Below are 17,313 nucleotides of genomic sequence, written 5' to 3'. Positions count from 1 at the left end.
TCTCTATGCACCTCAACTTCTTAACTGTGGCTGATACCTTGTCAAAATCAGTGGAACCAGCTGCCCAAACTTTGAGTGATGTGTCTCTTTTGTTGCTCCTCTTCATTCCATGGTGATTTGCTATGTTGGCAAACCATAAGAGAAGTTCCTCACTTGTTGCCTTATAATAACTAAACAGCCTCCGGGGTCTTTGATATGTACAATGATCCTAGAAGGAGTCTGCCATGAATGTCTTCTGTGCATCAGCATTTCTGTGTTTTTACCCTCATCTTCGACATCCTCCAACAAAGTGCCTTTAAAGTGCCCCTATTATGCTTTTTTTTTTTGGATATTATCTTTTCATGTAGTCTGTTATATAGCTGCAAAAGGTCTACAAAGTTTCAGTTTAAGGTCAGAGTGTACAATAAATGGAGTCATTGTCTCCCAAAAGAAAGAGCCCATTATGAACTGCCTGAAATGTGTCGTCAGTAATTCCATTCTTACTTCCTGCACAAACGCAAGTTTCATAATGCCAGCCTATGATCGTCACTGGCTGCCCGCAAACAATGTCTAATTTGACCCAACCTCAAGCACTGTAGTTGTAGCTGAGACCTGGAATAGTTTGTTTTGTGTTGTCGACATGTTGAGAAGACGTTGCTTTCTGCGCTGCCACTTTGCAGGCATTTCCAAAGGCTCGAATTGATCTCAGGCTCGAACTGATACTCGGCTCGAATTGATATGGTAAATCCAACGCTATTGTTACTGTTCGAATCACTGTGTATCAAAGACTGAGGAAGCCTCTGGAGCTGAAATTCAGATATGGTAACAGGCATTTTGTTTCTGAAATGCACAGTGAGCAGGAGAACAATCACGATAGACTGGGCCATCTGACCAATCAGAGCAGGCTCTCGGAAAAGACGTGATTTAGAAAGACCGAATCCTTTATCAAACCGTTTAAGACACTTAGCATGTGAACCTATAATAGGATACCTACAAAACCTAATGAGGAACCTTTAAAATAGCATAATAGGGGCACTTTAAAACCAACGTAGTGCAGATCTGTTCCAGTTTCCATTGCCTCAGAAAATTATTTGCATGTGTTTTATTGTGCATCTGTCCTAAATCAGCATCTACACATCTGTCCCAAATGTGCTCTTTATGTGTCAGTATACACTACTGTTCACTACTGTTTGGGGGTCAGTAAGATATTTTGTTAGAAAGAAATTAACTTTTATTCAGCAAGGATGCCGTAAATTGATCAAAAGTGACAATAAACACTTTTGATCAAAAACATAAAAAAAATCTATTTCTAATAAATGCTGTTCTTTTGCTGCTGTAAATTCAGTTTTGCCATCATAGGAATAATTTACATTATAAAATAGAAAACAGTTAATTAAATTGTAATTATATTTCATAATATTAGTTTTTTTTACTGTAATTTCTCAAATAAACGCAGCTTTGGTGAGTATAAGTGACTTCTCTCAAAAATATTGTAAAAAATCTTACCGAACCATTCCATATTTTAAGCATAATAATACAGCTTGAACATGACATATGCATCAACATACTTGATATTCTGTTATTTTACATAATCATTAATTACATTTCAGTTTTTTAAATGACTGCATTTTAACATTATAGAAGCTGTTAAAAGATTTCCCCTATTTTGAAAATATGCTTACCTTATAATGAGGTTAGAATGTAACAGTTTTGTATGCTCATGTTTTGTGGCTCTCGATTCCTTCTTCTCCTACAGTAGCACAGATGCAGGTGATGACTCGGGTGAACTGGACTTCAGTGCTTTACTGAAAAAGAGGTGAGTCTTGAGGCATCTAAAACATACATTCAGATATATTCATTGTCTACACATGTCCAAAACTTTCACAATGAATCCAGAAGTCTGAGACCACTTGTGAATAAATGCAATCATTTTATGCATTTTTGAGCAAATGACTCATTTAGAATTTATGTTGTCCTGAAAATGTAACTGTTTCCTTTGTTCCTAGTTCCCGCTTCTGGTTAGTTTCCATGGTTACTCATTAGTTCATTGATTTAGTCACACTTGTCATTTTTTACCCCTGATTAGTGTGTATATATTTAGCTCTTAGTTTGTGCTTTAGTTTTTCCGTTATTATCATTGTGGATGTTGTTCTGTTCCAGTTCTTTTGAGATTTGCCTAGATGCCTTAGTATTTTATTTTGATTAAGGGGCTGTTTATACAACACTGTTTTCAACAAAAAACTGAAAACTTTTTATGTGTTTTGGCCATTCATTTACATGACAACAGTGTTTTGAGGGGCAGAAAATGCTGTCTTTTGAAAACAGCTTTCAAAGTGCAAGGTTTTTGAAAACGATACTGTTATCTTATCTGTGTAAACTACAAAAACGTACATGTGTATTACGTGTTTAGTTTATAGGTGCGTAGCTTTTCTTTACAAAGTGCACATCGCCAACTACTGACCTGGCATGCGTTTTTAAAGGTTTTCGCGAGGTTTTGACAACATTGCCGTCTGTACATTGTCATGCATACCCTTAGTTATTATTAAAAACTGTTGTGCATAGGTCCTGCTCCTTTTTCATTTTGTTGCAACCAATGTTACAACTGTTTGTTTCCAAGTCTAAAATTGATTTTAAATCCAAGATTTTTAAAGTGTTGTCTTTTAACTCCACTGTATGTTTTGAGCTACATATGGTGTGAAGGATTTAAATTAAATGCAGGTACCTTACTGTATAAATTGTGATTTAATATAGTGACGTATAAGCTTTATTTATTCCAATTTCCCTATATAATTTTTAGGCTCATCTATGTATAATTGTTTTTTGTTTTTCTCCTCTGTGTCTCTGCCACTCCCATATTCAGAGAGTAAGTGAGTCACAGTGAACTGACTGCTTGTGCATGAAGGAATGTTGAGTGTTGTACTGCCAAGTGTGTGTGTGTGTGTGTGTGTGTGTGATACCTTGATTGTTCTCTCTCCTAATCAGCCACTGATTGCCAACTTTAGTCCTTCAATGTTTTTTCCACTCCGTAGACTGCACACCCACTTGGAACTAGATAGACAGTCACGTTTTACTTATTTTTAGCAAACTCCTTTATCATACTCATTTACTCTTAATTAATCACATTAATAAACCTAGAACTCTCACGATTCCCACGTCATTCTACATCCCACGGCATTCATCCCACATTCACTGACTCTGCCACGGCATTGCAAAATGCTTATGTCAGTAAACACTGTACGTTTATGCAACAAAAAAAAAAATATATATATATTTCATAGGTTCAATAGACGTAAGAGACACAGGAAGAAATGCTATAAATAAATAGAAACTTTTCTGTTGGCTACAATGTAGATTATGCATGTTTTTTTGTTTAATGCATGTATAAAAATGAATTGTAAAATTGTCTTGATGGTCTAGCAGTTTGTTGCTATGTGATCTAAAAGGTTGATAATGTGAAATTAATCAGCTGTGGTTTGTCTTTGCTTGACGCTTGGGTTCTGCCTCTACATAAGTACAGCAGTTTCTTAAAAACTGGCCTACGGTATAATCTTTTAAAAATACAGAATTAAAATTTATTAATAACATTGATTTAATTTATTAATATTTATTTGCTGATGTAAATTGCATTTCTATACTTTAAAAAAGAATTTGAATGAATAATGTACCGAACACTATTTTTGAGTATTAAATGTATAGTTCATCTGGAATTTCTGTCATCATTTACTCTTTTTTTCTTCTGCAAAACAACACATTTTGAAAAATGTTTCAACTGTTTTTAACTTTTGATTAAAGTCATTGGGGTACATTGCAGTTTTGGACTTTTATTGTATGGACAAAAAACTAGAAAAAAAAGAAAGAAACAGAGACATTTTTCAAAATAAAATCTTTTGCAGCATTACGCAAAAGAAATTCATAGAGGTTTGGCAGAACATGAGGTTGAGCAAATAATGACAAAATTATATATTTTTTAATGAACTATCCCTTTAATAAACTCTGAAAAGAGCAATTTTAAATCATTGTGAAGACACAAGATGTTCAGGCTTGATTTACCTTTCCTGATCAACATCCATCTTCTGTTGTGTGTTTGCAGAGCTGTTCATGTGACCACAGAGCCTGACATAGACGTATGGGATATCCTCCAGAAGGCTCCACCATCAGAGTATGAAAAGATCGCCTTCCAGTATGGAATCACTGACTTGCGAGGGATGCTTAAGAGACTCAAAAAAATGAAAAAAAAAGAAGAGAAGAAAAGTGCAGGTTTGTAGCCCTTTGTTAATCTTAAAGACCACAAAAATTGGACTATTAGCGATAGTTGGAAGGATGATGGAGAAATATACTGTGTGGATTAGTACATGAAAGACTATGCTTTGCAGTTTTATAGCTTGAAATGGATTTGTTCAATAAAAAACATCTAAGGTTTATTTGTTACATGCATTAGAAGTGAAGTTTTTTTTCCTTACAAACTTGTATCAATAAACAAGAGCACAAAGCCAAAAAAAGACAGCAAACAAACAATGTAACATTAAAGAAGTATTTTTTTTCTGATAGTGCGACTGAGCTTTTCATTATTTCATTCACAGCTTTTCTTAGGAAGCTGGACCCAGCCTATCAAGTCGAAAAGGGACACAAGATCAAAATGCAAATTGAAGTGGCCAATCCAGATGCAGAAGTAAAATGGTTTAAAAATGGACAAGAGATACACCCAACTGGAAGGTATCTCTTTAGGGACTTTCACTTTAATTAAAAGGGGAAAAAGACATTCTGAATTATAATTATTATGCATTGTCTTAAAGTAGTAAAGTGCATGGAAAGGGCATGATCACAAATAACTGTCTATTTCTTTGACTTTTGAAAACGCTGTGTGCTTGCTGTCGGATGGACTGTTCTTCCTGCTCTCCACTGTCAACCCTAGCAAGTGAGTGGCACTCAACAGTATGCCTATGACAGTACACAGCCTACACTTGATAAGCAACCTCGGGCTCGTCTGTGGGTTTAGATGTCTCAAACAGCCTGTTGACTATGAATATGCAGGGAAAGTTTTCCAAGAATGCACAGCAGCACTGTAGACTCAGATGTCAGCAGTGGCAATGGATGGAGACTGTCAGATGTTTAAGGACAGACTGAAATAACAATGGAAAAACAAACTAAACAATCCTCATTGGCTTATAATAGCTTTCAGTGACCTTAGTTAAGTGAAACCTCTTGTAAAAATACATCTTGTGAATTGAAGAATTTTAAAAGCAATTCTTGTCATATGTTTAACAATTGTATTATATAATATTGTTTGCCAAAAAATACCCCTTATAAAAGTGTTTTGTTAATTTGTAATGTATGTTTGGAAGAGTCTCTCCAATAGTGATGCTTTGTCCCCATCTAGAGAACAAAACTGGAAATGCTACTGAACAATTTCTTGTTTTTCGCAGGTACATCTTTGAGAGTGTAGGCAACAAACGTTTCCTCACCATCAACAACTGTTCTCTGGCAGATGATGCTGCTTATATGTGTGTAGTTGGAGATGAGAAGACCGTCACTGAGCTCTTTGTTAAAGGTAATTAACTTCCACAGACAAAGATCTTTGAGAAAATACATTTTGTAAATATTTTATATATATTTTATAAATATATATATATATATATAAAGTAATCTCTCTCTCTGTGCCTTTTAGAGCCTCCTATTCTGATCGTACGTAACCTAGAGGACCAGATGGTCATGAAAGGAGAAAGAGTCGAGTTTGAGTGTGAAGTGTCTGAAGAGGGGGCTCAGGTGAAATGGTAGGTCTATCAACATGCGCACACTTCCTATTCCTTTTCGTTATTAATAACACATTTACATGACAGATTAAAAAAGGCCTTTCTGGTAGTAAACATGAATGATCAAACAAAAAGTTGATATCAAACAATGTCAGAGAAGAGGTTAGCACAAGCTGTCCTTGATTCCTGGCATTCTTCAGATGTCCAGTAGATGGCATATGTGTCTGTTTCAGCGTGGCTGGCTGGTTGGGTGAGTCACACTGGCTGACAGATGGTGGTGCATGAGTGAGTGCTGGTTCTGCCATACCTGTAGCCAAGGCTCTATATCACCCTGGGCTGTAAATGATCAGTGCCTGGAAAGGTCATAGCAGCCTTTTAGCACCTCAAAAGTGTCCTAGAATGGAATGAGAAAGTCACCGGTGGTTAATGGCACCTCTCTTGAATAGTGGATGACTTTCTAGAACCAACATGATTAGGGAAAGGCAGAAGTAGATACTATTCCTGGTACTGAGACTCTGCAGTGTATGACTACAAGTGAAATGGGGGTAGTAATGTGTTTTTGTGTGTCTTTAGTCTAAACGCATGTACAAGATGGAGAATTGCATGGCTTGGGGATCGGCACATAAGCTTATGTGTGTATGAGAAAAGATTAGCAACTACGAACTTAATATAAATCGTTAGTCTTTTACTATGTCAGCCATTTGATTTATCACATTTGCCCACTACTACCCTGAAGTAATGCTCATAAATCAAGATTTACTTTTCAGAGGTTGTTATTATTGAGTATACACCTCGGCAATAACTCTTTTAGCCATTGCTACACCTTCAAAAATGCTCAGATGCAAACCTTCTTGGAATTTCCCTTACAATTGTATTTAAACATCTTTTCTGTCACTGATTTCTTTCTAACTGGCTCGTTTTCAAGATAATAGTGGTTTGATATGAAATGCCTAGGCATTTCATAACATGACATATCATAACATGATCTTCTGGTCAAAACGACAGACTTTTGTGCAATGCTCACATCTCAAAATCCAATCAAGTACCGATGGACAGAACCATCAAAATACAGACAAAAAGATCTGTTGCTATTTTTGTTTCATAATTATTTTAAGATTATAATTCAAATGAACCCTAACACAAATCTCTATAGTTTAAATATATAAATGAATATGTAAATGAGTTTGAATAGTGAATTGCAATTCAATGAGATGCTGACTGAAGTTTCAATGAATATTAACAAATAGCAAACCTCTGACCTGTACAGGGAGAAAGATGGTGTGGAACTCACCCGAGATGAGTCATTCAAGTACCGCTTCAAGACAGATGGGTGTAAGCATGTCCTTATCATTAATGAGGTGACTAAGGAGGACTGTGGTCACTACCGGGTGAAAACCAATGGAGGACAATCAATAGCAGAGCTCATGGTTCAGGGTAAATACCTGACTTTGGATATAGTTTCAAGGCCTTTGATATTTTTTGCAGATGTCTGTCCCCATAAATGTTTCCAGATTTGTAATGTAACTTGAGTTTGATACTGGAATGGATTAAAAATTTACACACACACACATCTTGCATATGGCAGTCGTTAAGGTTTCTAATATGTAGGATGTGCAACTATAGTCCTAAGTCTGCATGCCATGATTTAAGTTCAAGACATCTAAGAGTTCTTCATTCTTCACTCCCCCCTAAACCTCACCCCCTCATGGCCATGTCATTCAAACTCCACTTCTTGTCAGTTCACAAAACATGGTCACCGACACTTCTGTACAAGGTTACCGCTCACAGTGCCCACATGCCAGCTATTGTTAGACCACCTGACCCATATATTTTAACAGGGCAGATGACTCTTTCCCTCCCTCACTCACTCTCTCTTTCTGTCAGTCACACACCACTCCATCCATCTCTTTTAATAGCATCTTAGAAAGTTGACCTTTCTCTCCCATTTCTTTTTATTGTTTGTTTCTGTCTCTTTCACACTCTCTCTTCTCCTCCCTCCTTCATTCTGTCTCTGAGTCTTCTAGCATGTATTGCACTTTACAAGCAAACTGATACCCAGGTGTGTCAGCTACCAGGTTGTCTGGGCTTTTGAAGTGCAAGAGGTGCCAAGAAAAAAACACACAAAAAAAAAAACACAGCTGCCTAGCATTACTGTAACTCTACCAGGCTGCAGTGGAATTGTTACCTTTTTTTTTACCCCACCTCTCTTTAATTTTAATATTAAAAGCATAGTTCACCCAAAAATAACAAAACATCACATGAAAACATGAATTTTTCATATTATACATCTAACACCTGAATTTCCACATTACATTTGATGATACATACTGTATGCTAGAATAGCATTTTTGGTGTAATGCGGTAGTGATAACATAATTCTCTTTGACCTCTGACCTTTAGAGAAACAGCTAGAGGTCTATCAAAGCATTGCTGACCTTACCGTGAAGGCCAAAGACCAGGCTGTGTTCAAATGTGAGGTTTCTGATGAGAATGTGAAAGGCATCTGGTACAAAAATGGAGTGGAGGTGAAACCTGATGCCAGAACTCATATCACACACATTGGCAGGTAAGTGAATGTGTGTGTTACTTTAATGGTGAGTTTGAAATGTAAATGTAATGTCTATGCACTCATTTATTAGGACTAGTTTTAGTCAGTATAAATGTTTAGTATATACCATTTCATCACACACCCACAATCTGATTTATGACAGCATTTAGTTGTGTTACTGGTTCTGGTTGAGCACGTTAAGATGTGGCACGTTGGGATGTGGCACGTTGAGCACTCTAAATGTATAAAACAGTGTATGACTGTATGCAGTCACTCCTACTAGTCTTGGCGGGTTTAACAATAATAATATATATATACATTTTACAATTGTAGTCTTTTAAAAAGGCATCTGAAATAATAAACTAAGTGCAATGTAGTGTTGTAAAAAATATAGATTTTTTGATATATACATATATATATATATATATATATATATATACTGTATATATAGACTGAATTATCTGAAACGCTTCCAATTAAATTCCATTAAACTAAATTCCATTAAAGCCATTAAATTCTCTGCGCATTTCATGTTTTCAGCCCAAACCAATACAGATATCCATAAGCAAATGTCCTTTGCACAGCAGAAGGCTTAATTTAAAGAAATACAATGTATATTAATTAGATCTATAAATCAATAAAACAATTTAACTATAGTATAGCATTATGGTATCAAAATAATAGTAAAAAGTTCAGAAAGATTTCCCTTTTATAGCACAAGGCTGTTTTTGGAATTAGCATTTTATAATTTTATAATTTTTTTTAACTTAAAATGTGTGCAATACTGTAAATCCATTAAACTACAACACCGTTGGATCTAAAGGTATCAAACCAACTGTAAATTACTCAGAATATTATTTTATACAATATTAAACCCATTTAAGTCTGTTAAAATACCACACCGTTTGACCTAAAGTTATTAAACCAACTGTAAATTACGCAGGATATTATTTTAAACAATATTGAACCCATCTAACTCCATTAAACTACAACACCGTTTGACCTAAAGGTATTAAACTAACTGTAAGAAAAAAAAAAAAGTTATTCCCTAAAATGAGACGGTCTAGTCTCAAGGCACAGATACTATTAAAACTTAATTTTGGAAAAATACTTTGTAATAAAAATCTTTGTATTTACTGGCTTTCTATTAATACAATACAGTGAATGACAGCCATCTGTGGTCTCCCAGTGGCTTACATTATTGGCAGTTTAGTGCTGATTAATTTACACCAAAACAAAGATAACGTATGCCATCATCTCCAAAAACATTATTTTTGTCTTACATTTCACAATGAGCTCAGACAAGCTCAGTGCCGACTCTTTTTTGTGAATTGGGATGTGGAATACACTTGATGCATCCTTCAAAATGAGCTGAATGAAGGACGCTAAACAAAGGCAGCCTTTCAAGGATCCTTCAAACTGAGATGGCCTTCAGCTCGCTTGATGACACGGCAGCCGAGATATAATGCAGCCTTCCGTTTGAGAAGCAGCCAGAGATTCACATTTTCTGAATCAAAACCGACGAACAAAACAGAAACTACACAAAGCTGTCATTGTCAGAGAAAAGTTAGCATTGTAATGATTGCCAAAGCTAGGGCCCTTTTTAATCAACAGGATTTCAAAAAAAATATATTACAGCCTCACTTCACTGTTGCACAACACTGTTGAGATGTTTATATTGTAAAGGTAATTTATATATTTATATTTAGGATTCATAAGCTCACCATTGATGACGTGAAGCCAGAGGATGAGGGTGACTACACCTTTGTACCTGAAGGCTATGCCTTCAATCTCTCTGCCAAGCTCAACTTTTTAGGTAGCCTAATTCCTCTTGTTTAATTATTACTGACGAATGTATTTTTAAACTTTTTTTTAATTTCAATTCCATTGTTTAATATTGTGTATTGTCTTTACAGAGGTCAAGATTGACTTTGTTCCCCGTCAAGGTAAAAAAATGAACATAATCAATAACAATTTATCAATCTTGTATTTCTAGGAATGACATTAAATCATAAATGCTCTGTTTGACTTGTGTCATACAGTATATTCTTAAGGTAATGTATGTGTCAAAATACTTCTCTTTTGTTTTAGATTAAAAAAATAAATACTTCTCTTTTGTTTACTTCAAGATCCTCCCAAGATTCACCTGGACTGCATGGGCCGCACCGCTGAATCCACAATCTTGGTTGTGGCTGGAAACAAACTGCGACTAGATGTACCAATTACTGGAGATCCTGCCCCCACTGTGGTTTGGACAAAAGGAGAAAAGGTAAGAGCGATTCATTAAATTTTGTCTAGAATCTATTTTTTTCCGATCCCTCTCTGAGCAAATAAGTCTGGGCTACATTTCCCAAGTCTAAGTAGATCTTAGAAACATTTGGCAACAATAGTCTGTACAATCTACTTGCTTTTGGGAAATATAGCCCTGGTCAGCTATGGCAGAATAGCCAAACCTACCCTTACGAAAAAGTAGTATACTTCAAGTTGATTTTATGACGTATACTTAAGTAATGTTCAAATATATTTTAAAGTATACTTCATGTAGTAAGTATACTAATATCAATGTGTACTAGTAAACTTGTAAGTGTACTATTTTGAAACTGCTTGGGACTAAATTGGCCCACTTTTAGTATATAAAAGTATACATTTAAGTGTACTATAAGTGTAACAGTAGTTATCTGTACAGAACTAGATATCTCATTTGTAATGCATCTGTACTACAAGTAAACTTATAAGTATACTAGTTGTTTACTATTTTAATACAAGTAGTACATTTTTTAGTTTATGAAAGTACACATTGAAATGTACTCTCAGTAAACTACTAGTTTAGTAGTGTATTTGTAAGTTTTCTTTAAGTGAACATAACATTACACTTATAGTTTACTATTTATATATTATTTTTGCACTTGCAGTATACTTCTATGTTAAAATGTAGATATTATTTTTTATTCTTGAAAAATACCTTTAACTGTACTTTAATTTTAAAAACATTTTATTAGCTTCATGCATCCTTTTTTTATCAACACTTGCATGTCGGTACGTTTCATAAAGAAAGGCAAAATCACAGAGAAATCTGTGAAATATCAGAGAAAAATCACATTATTGTCAAAGACTAACTTAGGCCTAACTTAACACCTTGATCAGATTCAACGATCAAAACACAGATGGAGTAACGTTAGATCAAGTCCAACACCCCAAAGCTTCACAGTCGTTTTCTCTTCATGGGTTCGACATTTCATTTGGTAATATTAAGCAGTTTTGATTTACAAGCTGTTTAACATTTGATGATCACCTTATTTTACATTTGCATGAGCAGTCTTCTCTCACTTGTTTCAGCTTCTTCATCTCCTGTGTTTTGATCCGGAGATTCTTTACTAGAAGATGTGTCATATAGCGCGCTCTACCGTATAACAGTGAAAACATGGATAGCTGGAAAATTCAGTCAATGTTGGGAAAAAGTAGAATTAGAGTAAATTCCTATACACTACCAGTGGACTAGCCTACACAAAAATGTACATACGCAGAATTAGAAACATATCTGTTTTATATAAATATTCTAATAAATATTTTCAAACAATGTAAGTTTCATAAGACTGTATATGAAAAACTGTAAAAAAAAAGTATGTTTAATAGGCTACTCGATCAAAAGAGTTAACACAACCAAGTATACGTTGAATACTTAATTATACTTTTAAGTATATCTCAATCAAAAGATTGAGTACAAGTACAGGCTAGATATACTTGGACTTTTCTCTCAGTAGATACACTAGTCATAATTCTAAGTATATTTCTGAAAAGTACATAAAGTATATTTCCAAGAATTTAAAATGTAGACTGAAAGTGTACTTTCTTATTTTTAGTTTAAAAGAAGTATACTAATAGAACACTTGAATAAACTTCTTTTTCGTAAGGCTAGACACCAAACATTTCCTTTAGAATGTTATTTAGTTAGAAAATCACTTTTATTTGAGGACAAATTATGTTTGAATTCATCTGCAGTTTGTGGTGTACTGTAATTCTTTATGATTTGCCATGTTGTTGCAAATGTAACAGGAGATCCAGCATGTGGGCTTCAGAAGCCTTGACAGGTAGGTACTGTAACATCTCCCAACCATAACCAGAAAGTCTTGTTGAGGCTCACTGGGACTGGGAGGTTTGTGCTGAGATGAGAGGTTGACACTTCAGTTTCTCACACTTAACTAAACCCCTGACCTGGTTGCCATGGCTTCACAGCTTCTGCTCTGCTCATGTAGGATAGCTCTAAGGAGGGAGAGTCGCGTCCTGAACCGAGGCACACATGGACAGTGAAGAACGGTGAAGTGAGTTCGGGCCTTAACAATCCCCGACTGCTTGTACAATGTACATTATTCTGTGCTTTATATGCTTCTTGCTTTGGCTATGATGTTGGATGCCTTGTTATTGACCCATGCTGCATGATGATGATGATGCAGTCTTGATTGATTTAATCCAGGGAGACACTCCATGGGAACTCATGTTCATATATATATAGTCAATATTTAATAATAATTCATTTTTAAGTGTTTAATTTTTTATTATTTAGTGAAGTGTAGTGCAGTTTAGTTCTTTCTTCTCTACTTTAACTGTGGTTTGTCTTTCCCTGGGTACAAAGGAAACAAGCTGCTCTAACATTAACACAAGCATCACTTTGAAACAAAACTCATCATACTTGTGAAATCCCTACACTGCTACAAAGCATCAAGTGTTTCACACACCGCACACTACTCTGTAGAATACTGTGTCTACAAGGTGAGTGCGTCTTTCATGATTTAATGTTCATAAAGTATAAAGTTTGAAAATAATCGGTAAGCACCTTCCATTTATAGGAACTAGAGGGAGGTATTTACCAGGTAATGTATATCTGAGATTTCAGATATCTGTAGTATCTATATGAGTGTTTTGGCAAGTATTATATTAGCTCTTTCTCCATGATTTATTCCTGATTGCCTGGTTTTGAAAATTCAGAGTTGAATGTGAGGGCCTGTGACTGATCCAGATTGAAAACCACTGACCATTTTTTAACAAGTGGTTTTGATTGGTCGATCAGGTGCTGACAGACTCAGATGGGCGTGTCCATGTCGAGAGTACCAAAGGCCATTGCATCTTTACCATTGAGGGGGCGGAGCGTCAGGACGAGGGCGTGTACTCTGTCATTGTACGCAATCCTGCTGGAGAGGATACAGCTGACATTAATGTCAAAGTTGTTGGTAAGCTTAACCTCATTAGTGTGGGTACGCTTCCCAGCTGTTCTCCAGGAGGCTGAAGTTAGGCCCTAATTTCATTACAGGCCATGTTGCAACACCCTGTTGTACATGAACTCAGAAAGCTCTTTAGATTTCTTAAAACAATTCTTGGGTTTTTTCATGGCTTCTGGCACATAGCAGAACTACACTTTCTTGTCTTTAGATAATAAAATAAAATGCAAAAAAAAAAAAAAAAAACTGTCCAGACCTCTTTTTTGGATCTAGACGTTTATTATCACTCCAGAAATAGATTGCTTCATGTATTATCATTATGGGGTTTGCAGTACATTCAAATTAATAGCAGAGTGCTGCCATTTTAGAGCAAAATGCCTTTGATGTAACTGTATATTAGCTGTACCGCACTTTGACCCTTATAAAAGAAATGGTCTGACTGCACTTTTAATGTTTTACAGATGTGCCAGATCCACCTGAAGCTCCCAGAATCCTTAGCGTTGGTGAAGATTCTTGTATTGTCCAATGGGATCTCCCACTCTTTGATGGCGGTCAGCCAATTATAGGTGACTTACCTTACAGTACATGTTACGATACATAGTTAATATTGTATCAACAGTAACTCTTGTTGACATCATTACAAGTTCATAAGAACTATAAATGAGTTTCTCTCAACCACTTACTTAACCACAAACCCCATCTAACTTGAAGTTAAGTGAAGTTATGTAAACCTATACAACCTAGATATTCTGAAAAATTACCTAATTATACGTCCAAAAAGTCTGAAAATCTCCTTTTAAATGTACACTTTAGGAAAATGAATGACAACAGTGTGTTATGTCAAAGGTTATGTCCTGGAAAGGAAGAAGAAAAAGAGCTATAGATGGATGAGACTCAATTTTGATCCTTATAAAGAGACAACATATGAGGCCAAGAGAATGATTGAGGGTGTGGCCTACGAGATGCGCATTTATGCAGTAAACGCCATCGGCATGTCACGCCCCAGTGCCGCCTCCCAGCCGTTTGTGCCAGTTGGTGAGTTCCACTGCTTTGATTTATAACTTTATTTATGTATAAGGGACACGTTCGTTTCCCCTGCTGTTCTTTAAACCTCTTCTACCAATATTTAAATGTAATAGGTAGTGGCTGCTGTTCATCTCCAGACATGTAGAATGACTTAGACACATCTTGCCATTCATCTAATTGGTCCATTCAACAGGTTATGTGTTGTTAAACTGGTCAGAAAAAGGTTGTTTCAGTTTAAATTCTGCATCCATTTTTTTAGCTGCGTTAAAGGGATTGCTATCTGTGTAGACGGTTGTCTGTTACAAGACAGCTGATTAGGAAACTATTCTTGGCATCCTCCTCTATAAATAATGGCATGTTAAAACTCTGCAAAGCTGTATCTGTGGCATTGTCTAAAGAGAGGAGGGGGCAGGACAGTGCACTTCCTTTGTTGCTTGCCCTGTCGCGTCACTGCGGCCAGAGGAGAAGACCACAGCAGGTGTTACAGAGCGGACGGACACTTTTCAGGAGGCTCTCCTTGGAAAACGTACCAGACTGTAGTGATCAAGAGGCAGAATGACCAAACCAATGCTCCCAAAGACTGCGGAGAAGAAGCCAGCCGAGGCACCACCAGCTGAGACACCACCAGCCGATCCGGTGCCCAATGTTCCAGCGGAAACCAAAGAGCCGGAGCCAGAAGCACCTCCTCCTGAAGAACCTGCACAAGAGGGCATTGCTGAAGCTCCAGTACCTCTAGCTGAGGAGGAGGCAGCTCCTGCTCCTCCTGAAGAAGGAGCTTCTCCAGCAGAAGCAGCACCAACAATACAGGAGGCGGTACCATCTGCAGAAGCAGCCCCCCCACCAGAGCCGGAACCAGAGCCTGAACCTGTTGGCAGTAGGCGTCCATTTCTAACAATCTTTTGGGGAGCTTATTAATGCAGGGATTATACCAGTCTCCATGACATCTTTATATCTCTTTTTATGGCTGTTTTGATCCATCATTGTCATTAACTTATGTCAAGAACCATTCACTGATGAAAATGCCATAGAGAGGAATTACCTAAAATGGTTTGATAATGCCTGTCCGCATGTAATCACAGGCTATTGTATTTGGCTTGGGCAATGATGTGCTTAAAACTTTTGTTTTGTTGAATTGAGCATGTAGAATTTTAATACGTGAGTGTTTTTTGCATGAACGGTTGCATGCAAACGTTAGCAAAATTACGTGAGTAAAGAAGGTCCATTGTCAATACAGTAGTGATGTACTGTATGAAGCACAGACCACTTTCAAAGTCACTTCCAAACCAAGCATTTCCTATTGGAATGAAATTCCTATTGAAATGACTATGAAAATTTGCTGAACAATTGTAAATGTAACCACACTTTAAGGCCTGAATAAGTGCACCGAACTGAAGCCTCATCGTTTTACTCTATTTAAGTTAAAAATCAATTGCTGTCCTATTTACAGTGATAAACGGTTGTTTGCATTTCAAGGAAAAGTAACTGCACTCTAGATAACTTGGCTAGATAAGAATAGATGTACTTGGATTTGCTGCAAGTTCCTAGTCTTCATAAATAAAGTTTGACCTGGGCATGTCATTGCCGCTTAAATATGGCACAAACATTTTAGACTGAAGCTTGCTTGCAAATCACAGTAGAGAGCATGTATATCTTCAGGAGGCCCTTATCACCACTGACCTAGTCAACCTCAGACTCATTCAAGCAATGTTGGTTATTCTTGTCTGTAAGGAAAGGCTTACTGTGAAGTAGAGATGATGAACCTTGCTTCTATTTCTATGGCTGCTTGGCTTGTGACAATGCTATGCTCTTCTCACATTATTCAGTGAGATTTTATTGGAGACCTGGGTGATAAGTATAGGTAAATCCAGCCATGTAGTAAAAAGTCTTCAGTACTATCTCTGTATTTGATGGCTTAGTAACAGTGCATAAATGTAATACAGAAAATGTGTGCACTCAAAATACATCATACACACAATGGTTTTCCTTGCAATCAGTTGGCAAAGCTAACATTTAGCACAATATCATTTCAGAATGGCTAGGTGCAAAAATGCAAACCAGTTTAGTGGCTAAAGTGATAATGGAAAGAAAAATTATAGTGTCAGTTGAACATTTCCAACAGTTTCACTATGCATTTACTCCAGCTGCTGATATAAAGCACTTGAACAAAATTTTATACAAGAACATCTTTTCTTTTTAGTGGAACACCATCTCATTCTTAAAACTTCCTGTCTACAGCTCCTACCAGCGAGCCCACTGGCCTGTGTGTTGATGACATCAGTGATACCTCTATTTCGCTGAAATGGAGGGCTCCAGAGAGGATAGGCTCAGCTGAGCTCGAAGGCTATGGGGTTGAGTACTGCAAGGAAGGCTGTAAGTCAAAGTTAAAAGCTCAGCTAAATTAGCAAGCCCACAGATTCCACAAAATTGCTTTAAATGCATTTATCAAGAGAGTACAGTTGTGGTCAGAATTATTGGCATCTCTGGTAAATATGATTAAAGATGGCTGTAAAAATAAATCCATATTGTTTACCCTTTTGATCTTTCATTCAAAAAATTCGCAAAAATCTAACCTTTCATTTAAAAGTAAAACTATTGAAACTGGGGGGAAACTCACATTATGAAATAAAACACATTTGCCACAATTTTTTTCTTTTTTTAAAATATCTCTGAAGTATATTACCATTAATATATATATATATATATATATATATATATATATATATATATATATATATATATATATATATATATAATATTAGCACACCAGGGTGACTAGGAACATAAAATTGTCTAGCTT

At 36.2% G+C, this 17,313-nt stretch overlaps 1 protein-coding gene across 2 annotated transcripts in view; it reads left to right on the top strand.

The window, feature by feature from the left end:
- Window positions 1-17,313, top strand: part of mybpc3 (myosin binding protein C3) — a 38,956-nt gene that overhangs the window by 10,183 nt on the left and 11,460 nt on the right. Inside the window, exons 9-23 of one of the 2 annotated variants that reach the window (XM_081354478.1) lie at window positions 1,736-1,795; window positions 4,070-4,236; window positions 4,560-4,692; window positions 5,403-5,527; window positions 5,645-5,750; window positions 6,997-7,163; window positions 8,130-8,295; window positions 9,987-10,093; window positions 10,194-10,223; window positions 10,407-10,546; window positions 12,531-12,596; window positions 13,343-13,502; window positions 13,952-14,056; window positions 14,337-14,525; window positions 16,752-16,886. In XM_081354478.1, the coding sequence (XP_081210604.1) occupies window positions 1,736-1,795; window positions 4,070-4,236; window positions 4,560-4,692; window positions 5,403-5,527; window positions 5,645-5,750; window positions 6,997-7,163; window positions 8,130-8,295; window positions 9,987-10,093; window positions 10,194-10,223; window positions 10,407-10,546; window positions 12,531-12,596; window positions 13,343-13,502; window positions 13,952-14,056; window positions 14,337-14,525; window positions 16,752-16,886 (1,856 nt within the window). The remainder of the gene's footprint in view (window positions 1-1,735; window positions 1,796-4,069; window positions 4,237-4,559; window positions 4,693-5,402; window positions 5,528-5,644; window positions 5,751-6,996; window positions 7,164-8,129; window positions 8,296-9,986; window positions 10,094-10,193; window positions 10,224-10,406; window positions 10,547-12,530; window positions 12,597-13,342; window positions 13,503-13,951; window positions 14,057-14,336; window positions 14,526-16,751; window positions 16,887-17,313) is intronic. The other variant, XM_081354479.1, reaches the window with a different exon arrangement.

The sequence above is a fragment of the Scardinius erythrophthalmus genome, assembly GCF_964197995.2.
Source record: "Scardinius erythrophthalmus genome assembly, chromosome: 2".
NCBI classification, from domain to species: Eukaryota; Metazoa; Chordata; class Actinopteri; order Cypriniformes; family Leuciscidae; genus Scardinius; species Scardinius erythrophthalmus.
This window is presented reverse-complemented; position numbering and strand designations above follow the sequence as displayed.